This window comes from Arctopsyche grandis, chromosome 1, assembly GCF_051622035.1.
Source record: "Arctopsyche grandis isolate Sample6627 chromosome 1, ASM5162203v2, whole genome shotgun sequence".
Classification (NCBI taxonomy): domain Eukaryota; kingdom Metazoa; phylum Arthropoda; class Insecta; order Trichoptera; family Hydropsychidae; genus Arctopsyche; species Arctopsyche grandis.
The window spans coordinates 2,222,026-2,240,881 of record NC_135355.1 but is presented as its reverse complement, the minus strand read 5'-3'; the positions used below and the strand labels follow the sequence as shown (position 1 = coordinate 2,240,881).

The 18,856-nt window shown below is 35.9% G+C and overlaps 1 protein-coding gene across 1 annotated transcript in view; it reads right to left on the bottom strand.

The window, feature by feature from the left end:
- Positions 1 to 4,738: 4,738 nt before the first annotated feature.
- The window catches only part of cno (adherens junction formation factor afadin), a 130,435-nt gene continuing 116,317 nt past the window's right edge, over positions 4,739 to 18,856 (bottom strand). The window contains exons 24-34 of the mRNA XM_077445644.1: positions 13,545 to 13,704; positions 13,320 to 13,457; positions 10,274 to 10,939; positions 10,097 to 10,199; positions 9,907 to 10,018; positions 9,709 to 9,833; positions 8,478 to 8,654; positions 7,476 to 7,661; positions 6,540 to 7,340; positions 6,355 to 6,458; positions 4,739 to 5,527 (exon numbers count right to left, since the gene is read on the bottom strand). Coding sequence (XP_077301770.1) covers positions 5,341 to 5,527; positions 6,355 to 6,458; positions 6,540 to 7,340; positions 7,476 to 7,661; positions 8,478 to 8,654; positions 9,709 to 9,833; positions 9,907 to 10,018; positions 10,097 to 10,199; positions 10,274 to 10,939; positions 13,320 to 13,457; positions 13,545 to 13,704 — 2,759 coding nt within the window. The 3' untranslated portion in view covers positions 4,739 to 5,340. The remainder of the gene's footprint in view (positions 5,528 to 6,354; positions 6,459 to 6,539; positions 7,341 to 7,475; positions 7,662 to 8,477; positions 8,655 to 9,708; positions 9,834 to 9,906; positions 10,019 to 10,096; positions 10,200 to 10,273; positions 10,940 to 13,319; positions 13,458 to 13,544; positions 13,705 to 18,856) is intronic.

Below are 18,856 nucleotides of genomic sequence, written 5' to 3'. Positions count from 1 at the left end.
GCATGTGGGCCCCACTATCTGTTGGAAAATATGGGCCCTCAGTAAAATTAAATAACTTTTTAACTATTTCACGTGTGTAAAAATTTATAGGATATTGCACTTTGGGACCTAAAGTTTGGGTATTTCAACAAAACAAATTTCTTACGATATACACAAACAACTAATACATGCTTTAACAGACCAAGGATCGGTTAACTTTTTTTATTAGGCTGGAAATGTAAGTTTCAATATTTGCGTGGGCCCTTTTGCTGGGCCCATTTCCAACCTCAAGATTATGTATATATGTACCTATGTAACAACTACCTACTGAAATAAAAATGGGAATAAACAAATTTCCGTGAATAATATAAACTGAATTGCTTAAAACAATTTTGATAGGACGATTCATCATCAACCTTCGATTTAAATTTACTTCATACTTTCAAAATAACATTTGATTATACTTCGACGATATAGTAAGATTTAAATACACAATATTAAACAGTTTCCGAATATAAAATCTATTCTTAATCTATGTAGACACGTCCATGTATAAAGAAATATACGATAGGGGCCCCCTCCCCAAAATCCAGATTTTCGATTAACATTAATTGAAAATATAATGCATTGTTTTCAGGGACGTGATTTGGGGGGGGGGGCATAGGGAGGCACTCGCCCCCCTAAATTAAGGAATAGTGTGAATTTAGAAAATATTATGAATTTAATGATTAATGATATACTACGAATCTATGAATGATACGTTTATTTCTTATGTATGTTACTTTTGGGTAAACTAATAAAATAATCGCTGCTATATGCTTTGAAAAAAAAAAGATTTTATTATTTTGAAGCAAGTATATTTTGGTTTTTAAATGGTATGCCTCGGGTAAAATTCTTAGAAATTGTTCATCCTATGGAGCAAATCGTTAGAAAGGTCCCCTTTACTTTATTTTGTCTCAAAAACAGATGTATCACGTTTATTTTTCCGAAAGTTCGTATATTTTTTGTTTTCAGGAAAGGTTTTAAATTAATATTTTACTGAATCGGTTCAATAACAAATGATTTTATTTCTCGTATTTTTATTTTATTTGCAGACGTCCATTCTCTCCCTAAACAACGAATGAGATGGATTTAAACTTCATGTGTAACGAATTCGGTCCAAAAAAGTTTTAGTTATTTAATAAAATTGCTTTCCGACCAAAACCTTATCAAATTTAGTACATAAAGAATACAAATATAAATTTTCAGCTTGATACGTTCAGGGGTGTGGATGGGTGTGGATGCGAACCGAAAATTTAAAGAATGTAGCCAAACCCCCAAAATTAGTACGCCAATATGGGAGTATTTTTTGCGTGAAACATCGGGAGAGTTTGCAAAATGCAATTGAACGTTTTTGAAATATGAAAACATGCAATTGAACTTTTTTTTCTTATACATTTGAAATCCCGGCGATAGCACCGGGATCCCGGGATCGGAAATTCCCAGCACCGCAATCCCGGTGCTGAAGAAACCTTCCGGGATTGGAAGCACTAATATACATATATAAAATAATAAAAAGACACACAGAAACATACACTTAGGCACACAAAGCCACACACATTTTTCTATATTATGTAAATGTGATCAGTGGTCGATTCTGAGTTCGAATTATCGCATAATCCCAAAACTTTATTTATTGTTATAATATAACGTACATTATGTACATAGTTAATGTATGTACATAGATAGTCGGTAGCAATTAAGTTTATTGATAGTTTTTTAGTGACACAGTTTGATGGTCGATTTTTGTTGACCATGTGAAGATTTTTGGAAAAAGATTTTCGCCTGCGGCGCTTTTTTGGCTTTTTACATAATATTTTTTTAAAAATAAGCTTATTTTTTTCATATTTTATAACTCAATAAGGTGTACAAAAAAATTCAATTTGACCAATCTTTGTCTGCCCCCCCAAGAAAAAGCTGAAATGACGTCTCTGATTGTTTTCTACCAAAAGTAAAAGCTGCTTTTATGCCGCATTCTTTTTACCTAGGACAAAGGTTAAAACGAAATATACAATGTAATTTATGGATCTATTTTGCTTTTGCCATTTTTCTTGTACCTAAATTTGTTTATTCCCATTTTTTTAAATTTTATTTATTTTTTACCCTTGATTTTTAGCGTGATGGAAAGAAGAAAATTTTGTTATATGAGGGGGGGGGACAAATTTTTTTAACCCTGGGTGGGCCCCCTCTGTCTCCTGGCATGCACTAATTTCAGTCCCAGTCCGCCACTGAATACATATATTATTATGTGGAATAATATAAAATATCTATATGAGTTAGTCGGATGACCCGACACGGGGCCCCTCGAGTAGTCCGTGCCCTGGAACTTTACCACGATGAGGTGAAGTTAACCCTCCCTCACCGAAGTGGGATATGCAAGTGCCCCAATGTGTGCCCCAAAGTGCCCAACTATGTGGTTTTCAAAGCTATACACCCTATATTTTTTGTATTCCTAGAATGAACTACAAGAAATTTATTTTAATAAATTTTGTATGATTTGGAAAAGGGGCACATCGTAAAAAAAATACATTTATACATTTCTACTAATAGCTATATTGTAATAGCTATTATTTTCGTCGCTTTTGGAGCGTGGCTATTGAGTCATGCAGTCGCCTGTTGACCTTACCTATGTGCGTTTGCGTGTTGATGCTTGTCGTTATTTTTCCATCCTTCAAAGGTCAATAATTTTACGTCGATCTAATATATAATTTTGAAAGAGACTTTGTATGTAAGTATTTTTGGTTCGGAACTTTGAAAACAAAACAAAGTTTCTATGACGAGGATTCGATATTTTTTTTTCGACTGAAATAAATTTAATAAAAAAACAAGTTAATATTTACTATTGGATTCGCCATGTTTAAGCTGTTTATATTACAAACACTGAGCAAAGCCGGGTAAAACAACCAGTAATTAATAATTTTACTCTTTTTACTCACTTTTAGCACGGCAATACTAAATTTCGAGTTGAACACTGCGAAAGCCAAAAATCGGTAAAAATTGCGCATTATTTAAACGTATATCCAACAAAATCATTATCATATTCAAATTCAGCGGGTCAAACTTAATAAAGATTGGATAGTCTGCGCTCCGGAAAGTAAAAAACGTGATTTGTTTTACGGATTCCAATACAAACACATATTTTTACTACGTAGTTCTCTGTTGAATCATTCTTAGCATAAATGTATTCTGTTGCTCTCATAGATGTAGAATAACCTAGATAAGCCATTACGTACACTTTTGGTCGGAGATGTTGTCGCCACCAATTGAGGGGTGCGGGGGGGTTTAACTAGCGGGGAAGTGGTGAAAAAAAAGGAAGGAACGCAAAAAACGCAATGGTCAGCAACCAGTTAATGTACATATGTACATGCACTGAAGGTTTATTTTATTTATAACTTTTTTTTATTGGACACTCAGCGTGACAGTAAACCAAACTAATAAAGCCATATTAAGAAAAAAATATTTAGCTATACACACTATATTGAACCACAAATGTATGTTACTATAATAAAACCATCATTAACTATTACAATATTTAAACATTAGTAACATCCACAAGGATCAATTTTAAAGCTGACTCATTAATATTTAGTTTATTGTTTGTAGTTTTAAACTTAATGTCGATTTCTGAATTTCCTTCAGTGCCAACAAGATATACGCGTGCATTTAGAGACATCTGTGGCAGAGGTTGTCGACCACTGTTCTATCACTGCATATAACACTACATACATCGCGCCGATATTTCATTATATGTTAAAATACTACTATAATTGAAGATATTATATATATATTAATTCTTACTTATGAGATGTGATGCCATCCGCCTTTTTATGTTTTCTTGAGTAATTGCAACACATTTTCACTGAACACGTTGGCATATTCGAAAAATATCAATCGACCTTCCGACTTAGAAGCTAACTAGCTACTGAGAGAGAGTATGCATGCACTGAACTTTCTTTTGTGTTCGATCACCAACAGGGTGATCGGCTTAGAGCGTCAGGGCGTATCTATGTATTCTATATCTATGGTTGCTCTTAAAGTTATATAGGATTGCATATAAATTAGGATTTTGAGGTTATGTTCAACAACGACGGGCATATTGGGAGAATGGAGAATTAAGTTCAACGTTTTAAGGTATACAATTTTATTATGATGTGTTTATATATAGTTATATACAAAAACATGATAACGAATAATATTTGAATTGCATACTAGGTTTCAAATGTAAGCAAATAATCATATAATATATAGTACTTGAAAAAAATTCAGTATTATAATTTTCCATAGTGGAGTTCTTACACCGAATTTGTCAAAGAAGTAGTGATTTTTTTCACCGCCAAGTCTCATCCGTAAGGTAAAGATATAAATATGACATTGGATATGCTATTCGTGTAAAATTATCATTTGTCCGAAAGAAATGGCTGCTCTTTGCGAGTACAAACATTGAATAAATAGAAATAAGCTCGGTGCGACTTGTCAACGTCAATTACTAAATACTCACTACACGTATGTGTATAATAATATGTCTATAAATTTATCTCCCCTTTACGCCCTATCTAAGTTTTAACAAAATATCTAACAATCATTAATTATTCATGAAATGCAATATTTATAAAAATAAATAACAGAAAATATGTGAAACATTTTTAAACATGTACTCTTTAATCTAAAAGACATAAAGTTGGGAAGCAAAATAAGGGACGTATATATATTTTTTATTTTTATATATGTATATTATATATATAATCATACAATAAACTTCGCATCCCGGCCTTTCCGTGAACCGAAAACCCACTGGTAGATTACATTCTGCATTATTTATTACATATAAATCGCACAATGATTGTGAAACTATTGGTCATCAAATTACATTCATATGTATACAAAAAAAAATAATCAACATACGAACTAATTAAATTAAATTTTAATGATATGAAACTTCACATTAATAATTGTATACGAGCGATTACAAAAATATTTAAATTCCAAAAAAGTATTACACAATGATATTAAAAATATTTAATTTCTAAATTGATAGATTTGTTTAACTAATTTTAATCTATTTAAATATGTATAATAAAATACTTTCAATTCACAAATATTACTAATTAATATTTACATATCATACACACACACACACACACATGCATATACTATGAATATTTTATTTACTGCTATACACATTCGAATGATACATTCTGCAGTCAGTATTCTTTTTTATTACGACAGTACATATATGTATAATCACAATTGCATTTCATAAATGTGTTATTGGTAATAAAAGGTTATAATTTAAATGGCATTCGTCGCTCGTCGCTGTCTCGATCAGTGCACTGCGTCGATGTCACGTTGAGCTCGGGATATTTTCACTTTGTCTTTAGGTGTGTTGCTTTCGCCGGATTCCAACGCGAACATTTTCATTTTCTCCTTAAACGACAACTTTTCAGGAATGGGAGTGTTGCCGGCTTGTTGGGCTTTCTGCTGTTCGGCCAATCGCTTCTGACGTGGATCTCTGCAAATATTAAATAAACCATTATATATTTATGTAGGGTTGGAATTGAACGAAAGGCTGATGTATAGGTAGAGACCCGTATTTTGGGCACTTTGCTTTTGATGCTTAATAGATGCTAAATTCGTAAAATATGCGAACAGATGCTAAATTAACAAACAAAAGTGAAATTTGCATAACATTTATAAAATTAATAGACAATTTAGAAGGGTCTTCCTATCCCTTTGCCCATTTATTATGTGCAGAAATTGAGGGGATAAAACAGAGCTTGCAGTTTACTATAGACGGTGTTTTTCCTGTCGAAACCATGCAACTGTTTTTGTCTACTACTGGAGACAAAAGAAGACAGTTGGAGCTGTGTATCCAAAAGGCTGCTCAAAAAATCGTCTTAAAACTAGACTCGCACTCAAGACTAAATGAGACAAATCTATTCCTCCAAACATTGAGTAAACTATTCAATCCATCTGTGGCAGGTACAAAATCTAATATTAATGTTAAAGAAACAGTTTTGTTTTTTAGAAACCTGCCATTGTTTAATGTATTAACAGAGGCTCAATGTTTGGAAGTATATCAGCACATATCATAATATATACCTAAATATACTAAAACCTACACTTTTTTGTCATATAACTATTCTAGGATCGTTCCATTTCCTAGGCCCACCCCGGAGAAAAAATGCGCATACACTGTCTGCTACTTTTGCGTGGCGGTGGGCTTCGTAAATAGAACAACCCCTACTACAAAAGAATCGCATGGTGTGATCAAAATCTCTTGATCCCTCTATTAAAATAGCTACGTAAATGTTTTATGCACACTTCTGTTTGTTTTACCTGTACACTTCTTGAGCACCAATCACTCCAGGAGTGTGAGTAATATTTGGACCAGTCGGAGAAGTCGGACTTTGGAGCATACTCTCCGCTTCGGATATAAACCGCTAAAAATTTAAAAATAAAAACATCAAAATTCAACACTTTCAAAAAGTCATAGAGAAAAATGCAGTTTATGCTATACTAACGTCTGGATCTTCTCTTATCATCACCATTTCACTTTCCTGCTTCTCGATATTGGAAGACACGGACAGAGGAGTCGTGTCGTTATCGTGAAAGCTGACCCTTTTGTCTTTCATACCCAATGTATTGGAATTTTGATTCGGGACGGACATTTGACTGGAAGTCGACAGGTTAGACCGGAGCGCTTGCTGATGAGACATTATAGCGAAGGATGAACCTCGTTCAGGCGGGGGTGGAACGTTTTGCATGGTACTCTCTTGATTGTAATACTGATCATAGCGAACATTGGAGTTAGCAGTATCCAAACGGTTGTATGTAGCCGAAGAATTGACGTAGAGATCTCCCATCGCTTGGGTCAATTGAGCGGTGGGTACCACGTTGGCGTTGGTTTCAAACTTTGGCATCGTTGGATTGCTGTTCATGTTGTATGCGTATGATTGCTGGTCGTACTTGGTCGTCACATTGGCGATTTGATCTGCGGTGTATTTCGACGGGTTCGTGTCATACTTGGACGGAACGTTTGTGTCGTATTTGTTGTTGATGTTGTGGTCGTATTTGGAGTTGACCAGGTCGTACTTCGGGGTCGGCGATTCGTACTTGGACACGTTGTCGAATTTCAAACTTTGAGGCGTGAGGTTCGTCGAAAAGCTGGCGTTCTTCTGCGACTTGTTGGGGCTCTGCGGAGAGCTTGAATTCAGGTTCTCCAAACGCAGATTCGATTTGAGGATCGATTTAGGTTGAATGGACGGCATCACCGGGGGTTGGGTCGAAGTGCGATTTTCTTGTTGGTTTGGAATGTTCTCTTGCTGCTCAAAATAATTAAAAAAGGGTTGAATTTTTATTCAATTATGATGGTTTATAGTCCAACCAAAGATTGGCTGTATTGCTTCGATATATCAAAGGCTTTTAATTATGTATTATATTATATATATATATATCACCTGTTCACCGCCGTTTACATTGCTCGTAGCTACCGATATCGGTTGAATGCTGCTCACTATATTACTAGCAACCGGTACCAAATTTAAATCCGGGGTAGGATTATTGGTCATCGGCTGATTATTGGCCAGCCGAAGCAGTCCACCTTGGGGTATGACTTCTCTGGGCGCAGACCCTCTATCAACCTCCTGAAATAAATTATATATATATGTAGTTTAATTTTAGATAAAAATTCATGTATATAAAAATCTATAAACTATTTTATTTATTTATACAAGTAAACACCCATTATAATTTGTATATCTACATATGGTCAAACATCGATAAACCACAATTATGTCTATACAGTATAATAGAAACGTCTATGAACAATTCGATTATATTAATATTTCGAGACGTGCAAAGATTTTACAGAGTGGTAGCATATTTATAATATCAGAAAATTAGAATAAACTCGTATTTGCGAGAGACAAGTTGTTAATTTTTTGGCGGAATTCGGAATATTTTGGCAGTTTCAACAATGATATCAGATTAATTGGCAATCTCTAATAGGAAACTATCGACTTAGAGTTACACATATCCAAAAACCAGTAAACGAACCCATGACCTCTCAGTTGAAAGAAAATTCGAGATGTTATAAACCAGGGTGTGTGGAGTCGCTTCAAAATTTACTTACTCCGAGCCCGACTTCTTCCGATTCGACTGCAACTTGAACGATTTTAGTAAGATCGACTTTTCTTGCCAATGTATAAAATTGTTAGTAATGAAAATAAAAGCGATTTTCAAGATATAAAAATTTTTAAAAATCACTAAAAACTGACATGTAACATCAAAATACGTGCAATTTAACGATTTCATTTATAATGTAATTTAAATTCATGATTTTTATCAGGAAATTATTCAATTTCAAGGTCGGACCAGCAACAACGGGCCAGGGAATAAACCCATGACCACTCGGTTGAAAGCATTACACGCTAATCACTGAGTTATGTTGTTGTACATACCTTGTCGTCCTCTTCCACTTGTGCTTCTTGAGCACGCCTCTGGAAATCTCTTTCCAATGTCAACGCACGGAGTTGCTGCTCCTGTTGGGGTGAGCGATGATCTTCACCCACCAACTGCAATACACCGATTTGCTGATCGCGCCATACTCGAGCTGCAATCCTTCGAGCTTCCATTTCCTTAAAAATAAATATTTCAAATCATATGTACATCAAATAAAATATTTCATCAAAAAGTCCAGGCATTCATCGGTATAAAAAATAGTGTGTAAGGTATTGTTACGTACACCACCGAGTAAGTGCAATCGGATTAGGCCGAGTAGCATCCCAGATACTGTGTGACCGTTATAATTGGTTTCGAGGATTATCTCCAGGCTCGGCTAACAATGAGATACCCCCGAATGCACTTAGCGGGGGTAGCGGTAACTCGGTCGCATTCCCGTAGAGTTCTCAGAACCCACAGCGGTAGCGTGGGACTGACTTCCGTGGCACATCTAGTACGTGACCATAATAATAGGTAAACAAACCGGACGTCGAAGATGTCCTGAGAGACCTATCCGTTATAAGACGGTACTTAGGCGATATCAAGACATTCTGGACGGAGCACTGCCAGTGTGTGTATCTCCTTAATCACCAATGAATGCTGTGAAACGACTTTGGCCTTTTACTTGGATCCTCCACCCACCCCTATGCAACAGTATAAAGAATCCTATCCGCAATTCAAATTATAAATGTGTTCATTAGATTTTACTATTAATAAATGAATAAATTTAATACTTGGGAAAGAGAAAACAATTTTATATTTTCTCACGATACCATTTCAGGTTGCCCCTGGTGACATCTATGGTATTAAACTTGTACGTATGTATGTATATAAATTTTTGAAATCATATTCAAATAGTGGTGACATAGTGGGTAAGATGGTTTTTGCCAATTTGATGAGGAATCGTTTCAACAATGAAATCAGATAAATTGGCAAACTCTGATAGGAAACGATCAACTTGGGAGTCACAAATATCCAAGTCTGACCAGCAACAGTACAGAAATATTCGGAATAAATTAATTTCAAGTCACCCCAGAGATCGAACCTGGAAATCTCTCGGTGGTTAGCATAAACGAAACCACCGAGCTTGGTTATGTACTAGTTTGTAGAAATCAATTTCTAAATGATTTTTCTTAAAACAAAAAAAATCTAGCTAAATCAGAATTACTCATTTAATAATGCAGTATTTACCTTTTCTCTTTCTTCTCTTTCCCACGGATTAGGCGGAATGTGGGATTGTGAATTTTGACCAGGTCTTTGAGTCGGATAGAATGAAACCGCAGGTGGATCAGACGTACTTGCAAAATATCCTCCATCTAAAAATAATTAAGAAACATTGAAATAAAACGCTCTCTTATATAAAGAATATGGTTTGTATAAATGTATTACCATCTTCGCTCGGTTGAGTGTGGTAAAGAGGATGTGTAGCCGTCGGTGGAAGCGGTGGACCTTCAGGTAGTTCATTCCCGGTTATTTCTCCGGAAACACCTCGTTTCATACCCTAACAAAATATATCATATAGTAAATATTTGTATTGAAAATTAACAAAAAATAAATTATTGAATCAAAATATGTATACTTGAGGTTTCGGAGCAACGGGAGGCTGCTGTTTAGTCGGCGACATTGGAGCATTCGGAGACATGGGTGCATTGTTATTATAGCCATCTTGGCTATATTGGAATCTAAAATGATAATCAAATAAAGTCATTTGAAACATGATAATGCTAATGGAGAATGAAGTTTAAAAAAACAATACCTATTGTGTTGTACTGGTGAAAGTAAACTGTTATCTCCGTGGATGGCGTTCATAGAACCGCGTTGCTGTCGTCTGGTGACTTCTTCCGACATCTCGGCCAACTTGGCCTGCCCCCTCAAGTTCAGAGTGTTCATACTACCATTAGGCATTTGGTTATTGTACGAGTTTTGGTTTCCATACGAGTTCAAAGCCGGACTTTGGTTGGCGGCAGGACTTTGAGCAGAAAACTGGCTGTTGTAGTGGTTAGACGGAAGAGTCGCAGACGAGCCTCGTCCCATGTTATTAGCCCCGCCGGCCGAGTAAGCCGACAGCTGGTTGTAGGACTGGTTGGCTTGATTCGACTGCATAGTCCCTTGAGCGTATCCTTGATTTACATTCGGCATGCTAGGATAATTACCCCTCTGGTATGAAGTTTGATAGTTTTCCGTGCTCATCGGTAAATCTTTAGTGCTTTGAGCTGCTCTTATTCCGTTGGCACTCTGCACAAGATTTTGGTTCGCTTGATTACCATAATATGCAGATTGTGGTCTCTGACTGCTGGATAATCTATCGACGGAACTTGGCTGTTGAATAATTCCTCCTTGATTATCCAAATTCATGTTTGCTTTCGGCTGTGAAGATCCGTGCAACTGAAGGTTGTTTTGCGAATTGCGCAAAGTTGATGACCTATAAAGATATACAAGTTTAAAGTTTGTCAGTCGAAATCATGAGAAACTTATGTTTGAGTTTCCGACAAAATAAACATGATTAAGTATCGACAAAAGAGTATATTACATACATACATGACGGAGAACATTACATGTACAAAAAAAGAAATAGAGGACAATGTTTTATATTAGTTTAATTTTATAGACATTTCAGATAAAATTGTATTAAATATACTCTTATGTTTTTTGTAATGATAATAAACACATTTTCAATGTTAAAATTTAATTGTTAATTCAATAGTTAAAAATAAAATATCGAAACATAGTAGTGTGATGTAAAATTATCCTATAAAGGTCTATTCATACTGGCACAGCACAGACTGACAACTGCACATAAACAAAAGTATTCTTTGGTACATTTATATGTTCCATTATATTGCGTAGATGTAACAACAGTAGCTGACAAAATCTATTCATATTATACAGCAGTACATGTCACAGTAACGCATCAAGCTAAACCAATTCATTTGGCCACTGGGGAAATATTCCCGCACAGCGTGACGTCATCGTGGCGAGTGCACGCGTACTATTGAAAGTGCACTCGGCCAAAACTCGTCAAAACGTGCGCTTCTGTACAGTATGAATAGAAGTAGTCTTTCCCGTGCACTACTGTGCTGGATAGTATGAATAGAACTCAATACGTTAAAAATAAGCATGTCACTTTATAGCGAATGTCTGATCACTCAGGTCTCTCTTTATGCGATTGATGCGTTCCACGGCATATCGCATAAAAAAAGACTTGGCTTACGTAGAAAAAGTAAGGATGCGTTCCAATGTGCTGGTCATAAAATGTTGGCAAAAAATACGAACGTACTATATACGTTGTCTGACCGTTTTCTCGTACACTCGTCGCATTGGAGCGATCTGTAATGACGAGTGTACATTGATTGTAATAAAAAAATAAAACACCCAATCTCGCCTGGTTTGGGCCGCATTGTACTGGCCGTGACCCGAGTTTGCACCAAACAAGGCCGGTTGGGCTTACCCTCCACCTTCCTTAAGACCGACACGGATACATGGCCAAAGATCGGCGGACAAGTTGCTTTTGCCCACAAAAAATGATTCTCTATTGTCAACTACTATTGTTAACCTTGTTTTTGCTCTCTTGCTTTGTAGGACAATAACAATTGACCATTTTTAGGGGTAAAAGCAACTTTTCCGCCGATCTTTGCACATGACAACGTCATCCTTACGGTAAAACACGGGCAGCACCGGATATCGCACCCAGCCAGTGGCGACTCGTGAGAATTCAAAGTGGGGCACACGACAATCGATGCTACGAAAATGGCGAATACGGAATATCTGGCACTCGAGTTCTCGTTAGTATGATGGTTCACGTGAGTGACTGTTGATGGATGGATTTTCGGGTGCCAGATGTTCCGAGATCATTTTTTGCGGGATAATAACCGAACTCACGTAGCGTATGGTATTATTTTATTAATTTTTTGAGTTTTTGCAATAAATATACATACATAATAAACCGTATAAAAAGAGACCTGAGTGTATTAAATATTATTGGCATACAACAAAAATGGGTTTGGTGCAAACGATCGACAAGCGCCAGACAAACTGAACCACAGATTAACTGGATGGCTGCTTTAAACGCAATTCTTGACTTCACGAATGATAGATTGCACATCAGATGACGAGTAACCTTTCTATGTCGGGACTTCGGGTAGATTTCACTTAGTGTAAGTGCGAGCAGTGCGATACGTGTACCTTATGCATGCGCACTGCTCGCACTTACACTAAGCGAAATCTACCCGAAGTCCCGACATAGTCCTACCCTGTATACGTTCTGTGCTTCTGATACTTTAGTTCCGAATTTTGCCTTATTAAACTCGCCAGAAAGATCCAACTCAATTTTAATAATTGCATCTGTGCACATCGAAAGGTTACTCGTCATCTGATGTGCAATCTATCATTCGTGAAGTCGAGAATTGCGTTTAAAGCAGCCATCCAGTTAATCTGTGGTTTAGTCTGTCTGGCGCTTGTCGATCGTTTGCACCGTATCGAACAAAAATCCATCAACTGTATGAATGCAATTTTTTCACGATTTAAACAGACTATTTTCTATTGTCAAAATAATAAAACAACAGTTTATGCAGTTAATGGATTTTCATTGTAACTGAGAGTATATAGATTTCCGAGCGCCGATTAGTATTGAGTACAATTTACCCACCATGCTAGAAATTTTTCATTATTACTTTATCAATTGTTAGATGGTTGTTATATAAAAGGCATTCCTCTTTTTTAATTAATTTATTTATCCAGATATTCCTATCATGCTGAACTACGAATTGTTATCGATCACAAAACAGTTTTAGAATCAAACTTACCGTTCACCCAATCCAGTATTCCTATAAACGCTAAGATTCTGATAAAAACTATTTTGCTCTGACATTTGCGATTGTTGGGGCTGACTGCTCTTCGTCTTCAATCCGATCATGGCCGGAATGCTATTATTCGACGACGTTCTAATATCAAATCAAAACACACATTTTGACATCACATACACATAGATTTCTCAAAGACACACATACAATAAACACCCGATCACAAACCTCGAATATCCCGGATTGAACACCTCGTGCTGCTTCACATGCTCGTGCAGAGCGGGCACACTCTTAGACGACTTCACGGTATTGGTGAGATGACCGCCCACGGAATTCTGTTCCATTTCCAGCTTCGACGGCAGATCCCTCTCGGACATCCTGCGAGGACCTACAAATCAAACGAACATTTCAATTCCAAAAGTTCAACATTTAAACAAATAAAAACATGCAACTATGAATTCATAAGAAGCAAATTAAAAAAAAATAAACTACATTCTAAACATGATCTGCTGTGTTTTCTCAAAACTCGATTCCCCGAAGCTAATTGTATCAGAGAAACAGAAGGCTTTACTGAATGTATATTTAGCAAAAATTCTCTATAATATAGACCTTGTATACATATGTTACAGTTGAAGTGTATCTTCTAGTTGTAATATATTTTGATTCATATGGCGAATTACATTCCAACTGGTCAAAATATATTACAACCATAGATATAGAATACATAGATACGCCCTGACGCTCTAAGCCGATCACCCTTTTGGTGCATGCACACCCAAAGTAAAGTAAAGTGCATGCACACTCTCTCTCAGTAGCTAGTTAGCTTGTAAGTAGGAAGGTCGATTGACATTTTTCGAATATGCCAACGTGTTCAGTGAAATTGTGTTGCAATTACTCAAGAAAACATAAAAAGGCGGATGGCATCACATATCATAAGTAAGAATTAATAATAATGTCTTCAATTATAGTAGTATTTTAACATATAATGAAATATCGGCGCGATGTATAGCTCGTGCAGCGAAAGCTGGCACGTACCAATACAAACACGTATATTGTAAACGTGAAGATATGAATAAGATTTTTTGTATCTGTTTTCTAGGACAATCAGTTGGTCCCTTTCATACGCACCCACTTTCCGAGCATGACAGAAACAACAATTATTTTTTGTATTGCTCGGTGATTTTTGCTCAGTGATCAAGTGTGCACTACAGGGTGATTTTTTCCAGTTTCACTGGTCAGTCACCGATCAACCCCCACAAACTGACGTAACGCGTTCTTATATTGTTTGCTAATTGGTTAATTGGAGTTAGTTCATTAGAATTAGTGGATATATAATAAAATGCTTTGTAATAAAATTGGATCTGGGAAAACACTAACGGGACAATCCCGCGAAATTGTGTATAATGTTTTCAACTATTTAATGCATTGTATAGTGAATCAGAGCAGAGTCAATCACTATTGATACATTCAGAGACGTTTGGAGACATGTGAAAAAACATGAAGAAAAATTTATTGAACTGGAACCAAAACTTGATAATTTAACGGACAATTTCACTGGCATTATAAAAGTAGAATATTCTGATAGCAAATATATGGATTCTTCAAGTGATGGAGAATTAAGTGGCGTAGAAGAATTATGATACGACATTGTATAGAAACAGAAGACTATCCAAAACGAGCAAAGAAGTAACGAATTAAAGAAAATCAGAAAAGGTTAGTAAAACTAGAAGTACGTTTAGTAGTAGAGTAGTAAAAGTAAAGTCTTATAATAGAAAAGTTTGAAATTGAAATTCAAAAATAAGATTATAAAATGAACAATGTATTTATTTAGATTAGAAACACTTCCGGTTCGGGTAGACTTTCTGGGTGTAAATGTACTGCGGCATTATCCAAAGATCGCCGCAATATTTTTTTTGTAAGTTTATTTTATTATTATTTATGACAAGTTCTGACTTAGCTACAAAATTCTGAAGCCGACAAACAATTCTATGGCACCCAACAATATTTTGATGGTCTAGGCACCCAACAGTAAACAAATTTGAAGTGAGCAAATAAACAACAAAGTGTAGCGCTTTCTTTGCGAATTTTTTTATTATCTTTGTAACGGTCGGGACTTAATACTAGCCGACAAAGAAGAATGTCTATACATAATAATGAAAAGGACTGCATTATTATCAAAATTCGAACACTTTTATTCGAGCATTATTATCAAAATTCAAATATTAAGTAAATATGCCACCCAAATTATATCATAGATCTTAAAAACATTACACGATCGGTTGAAATAAAATATATAAATAACAGCCTGTATATGAAAAATGCATTTGTATGAGTACTGTGCACGCGCCTTCTGTAGCTAATAGACCTATATGTAGTGTTATATGCAGTGATAGAACAGTGGTCGACAACCTCTGCCACAGATGTCTCTAAATGCACGCGTATATCTTGTTGGCACTGAAGGAAATTCAGAAATAGACATTAAGTTTAAAACTACAAACAATGAACTAAATATTAATGAGTCAGCTTTAAAATTGATCCTTGTGGGAGTTACTAATATTTAAATATTGTAATAGTTAATGATGGTTTTATTATAGTAACATACATTTGTAGTTTAATATAGTGTGTATAGCTAAATATTTTTTTCTTAATATAGCTTTATTAGTTTGGTTTACTGTCACGCGGAGTGTCCAATAAAATAAAGTTATAAATAAAATAAAACTTCAGTGCATGTACATACATGTACATAAACTGGTTGCTGACCACTGCCGACCTCTGCGTCGAACTTTTTTTTCACCACTTCCCCGCTAGTTAAACCCCCCGCACCCCTCAGTTAATGGCGACAAGATCTCCAACGAAATTTGTATGAAAAGGCATATCTATGTAATCTATGATTACAACTGAAAATACAATTCCACTATAAATTGATATCAGGTTAGATGAAGAGGTTAGGTTTTCGTGCAAACGTCACTCGACCATTAAATTGAGTTAGAATTTCTCGTTTTTGTTTTGAACATATTCTTAGAATTATTATTGCCTTTATTTGCAATACCTAGCAAATATTAACGCATTATTGAATTTTAAAGCATTTGTAAAAACATCAGAGCTGTCAAAACTCAACTGTTATATTACAACTGGCGCACATTGTTGAAAGAGTATTTGCGATTGTAGAGATATCATTTACCAGTTGAATTGTATTCGAATATGAATAACCTAAAACGCCAGTTCGAATATATTACAACTGTAAATACACTTCGACTGAAACATACGTATATAATAATAATACTGGCAAGAAATAAAGACGAGATTAGTGATAGGATTTATGTACTTTGCAACAAACATATATGTTTTAATATAGATCTTGAGTTCGGAGAATCGTGCTACGACCTTATAAAAAAAAAATACAATAAAGTGATCAAAAAAAACTAAATATAACAGTACGTAAAATAAAATAAACGGCTTCATTCCAAAACGTAAAATAATCCAAACTGAAAAGGTGAGAACATCGATCGGTAAATTAGTACGCTTACTGATATCCTCGTGAGACCGACTTCTCTTATTGATCATCCTCGTCGGCCCGTATTGAATCCAGGCGTACCGAGGAATCGCCGGTCTCTGCGAGCTCGTGTTACTATCTTCGATGCGACACACTTTCATATACACGGGTCTGTTCGTAGCGAAATTCGGACAGCTCATATGAACGTTGCTTTTCAACGATCTCTGCGGCAAATCATCGCCGATCAGCAGATTGGGACAGCTTTGAACGAGGCTGTAGTTCGACGAAGGAAGCTTCCTCTTCACGATGTACGACTGAGGAAATTTCTTCCTCGGCAGTAAAAGCTTGGTCTTTTCTATCGCTACTTTTGGCTTTTTGTTGACGTTCGGCGTTGACGATGATTTACAAGATATCAGCTCTAAATTTCTGGGTGCCAACGACCCTGTCAATTTTTCCAAGCTGCCGAAACTCTTATTTAAAGGAGATCTAATGTTGCTTTTCGGAATTTTAGCTGTTTCTGTATTATTTATATTGACCGTTGCCTCGAGAGTTACATTAGATTTATAGACGACTCTTTTCGACGGGGTGTCTAAGATTGAACTGTCGAAATTACTTTTGGTTCCGTGCTTAGACCAGTCTTCGAGCAGCATCAATAGCTTTTTCTGTTCTTCCGATGAATACTTGTCTGATTTACTGTCGCATATGACTTCTTCCTGGTCGAATGTGAGGCTGTTTAAACTAGAGCTGGTTACCGTTGTCCGTAACGTACCTTTATTATCTTTGATTTTGACTCCACACTGTGATATGTCAGGAGTCGATTGACTGTTCCGTTTGTTCGCTCTGGATTGGTACGCCAGATTGATCTCGTTGAAACGTTTAGCTATTGCTTTCACCTTACCATAGCCTAATTTGACATCTGACAGATTATCACACTTGTTATTGTTTGCTTCACTTACATACAATGTACATTTAGATTTGTTCGTAATACTGTGAGAGTTTTCAGTGCCAGTAGTCACGTTTAATTGCGTGTTCATTTCCGAGCAAATATTCTTAGACTCGGTTGAATTACTATCGTTTTCTAAAATATTGTATTCGTTCAGTTCGTTCAAATGAAGAGTCTTTTTATTATTTCTCATAACGTGGCTAGAAATTTTACTATTTTTCCCGCTAGTACTAAAACTCATTTTAATATTATTATGATAATGATTACTTTTTTGATCGAATGAACTTTCTGAAAAAAAATTTTGATCGCTTGGGCTTAGTCCTAAAAAATCATTCTGTTCGGAAACATTTAATACTGTATCGACGGCAGAACTTTCTACTTCTTTTAAAGTCAAATTTTCTAAATTTACATTAATTCCAACGTCACACGATCGCTTCTTTTCTGAATTCGAATCGTCGGATTCATAATCCACATCGACCACGGTAATCATCGGTATTCTATCTTTATCGTTTGAAAATCCCGTTGAATTATTTTTACCATCGCACAGCAGCGATTCGGCTTCGTCATCTATGAACGGAATTTCATCATAATCGTCTTGGGACTTGTAAGTACCCAACGTATGTAAAACATCGGAAGCTTTGATATCACTTTTACAAAAGGACACTTTCCTCCGCCCTATCACAGTCGGTCTAAAATAAGCACAAGTATGAGAGTCGTCTAATTTCTTCATCCGTTCCGGATAACTACAATCTGAATCGCACGACTGATTACTGGAATCGACGCTCTGTTCAATGTTTTCCGTCATCATCTTCCAAGTGCGACAGATCGATCTGATCTTGGACGTTTGCTCTTCATCGTAATTCGTAAAGCTGAACGTCGGTGTCAGTATTTTATACTCGTTAGCCGAATAATTTGGATCGTTTATATCGTACAATTCTTCAAAGTCGGAATACTCGTCTTCGGGACGATCTTGAGAATAATTATGTATGAGTTTAGGTATAAATTTATTGCTGTTATCTAAACTGTCGTCTGAGCTAGACAAATAACGATCTTTACTGTTTCTACGATACAGACTTCTTCTGAATGAATTAGTAAAATGCTGAT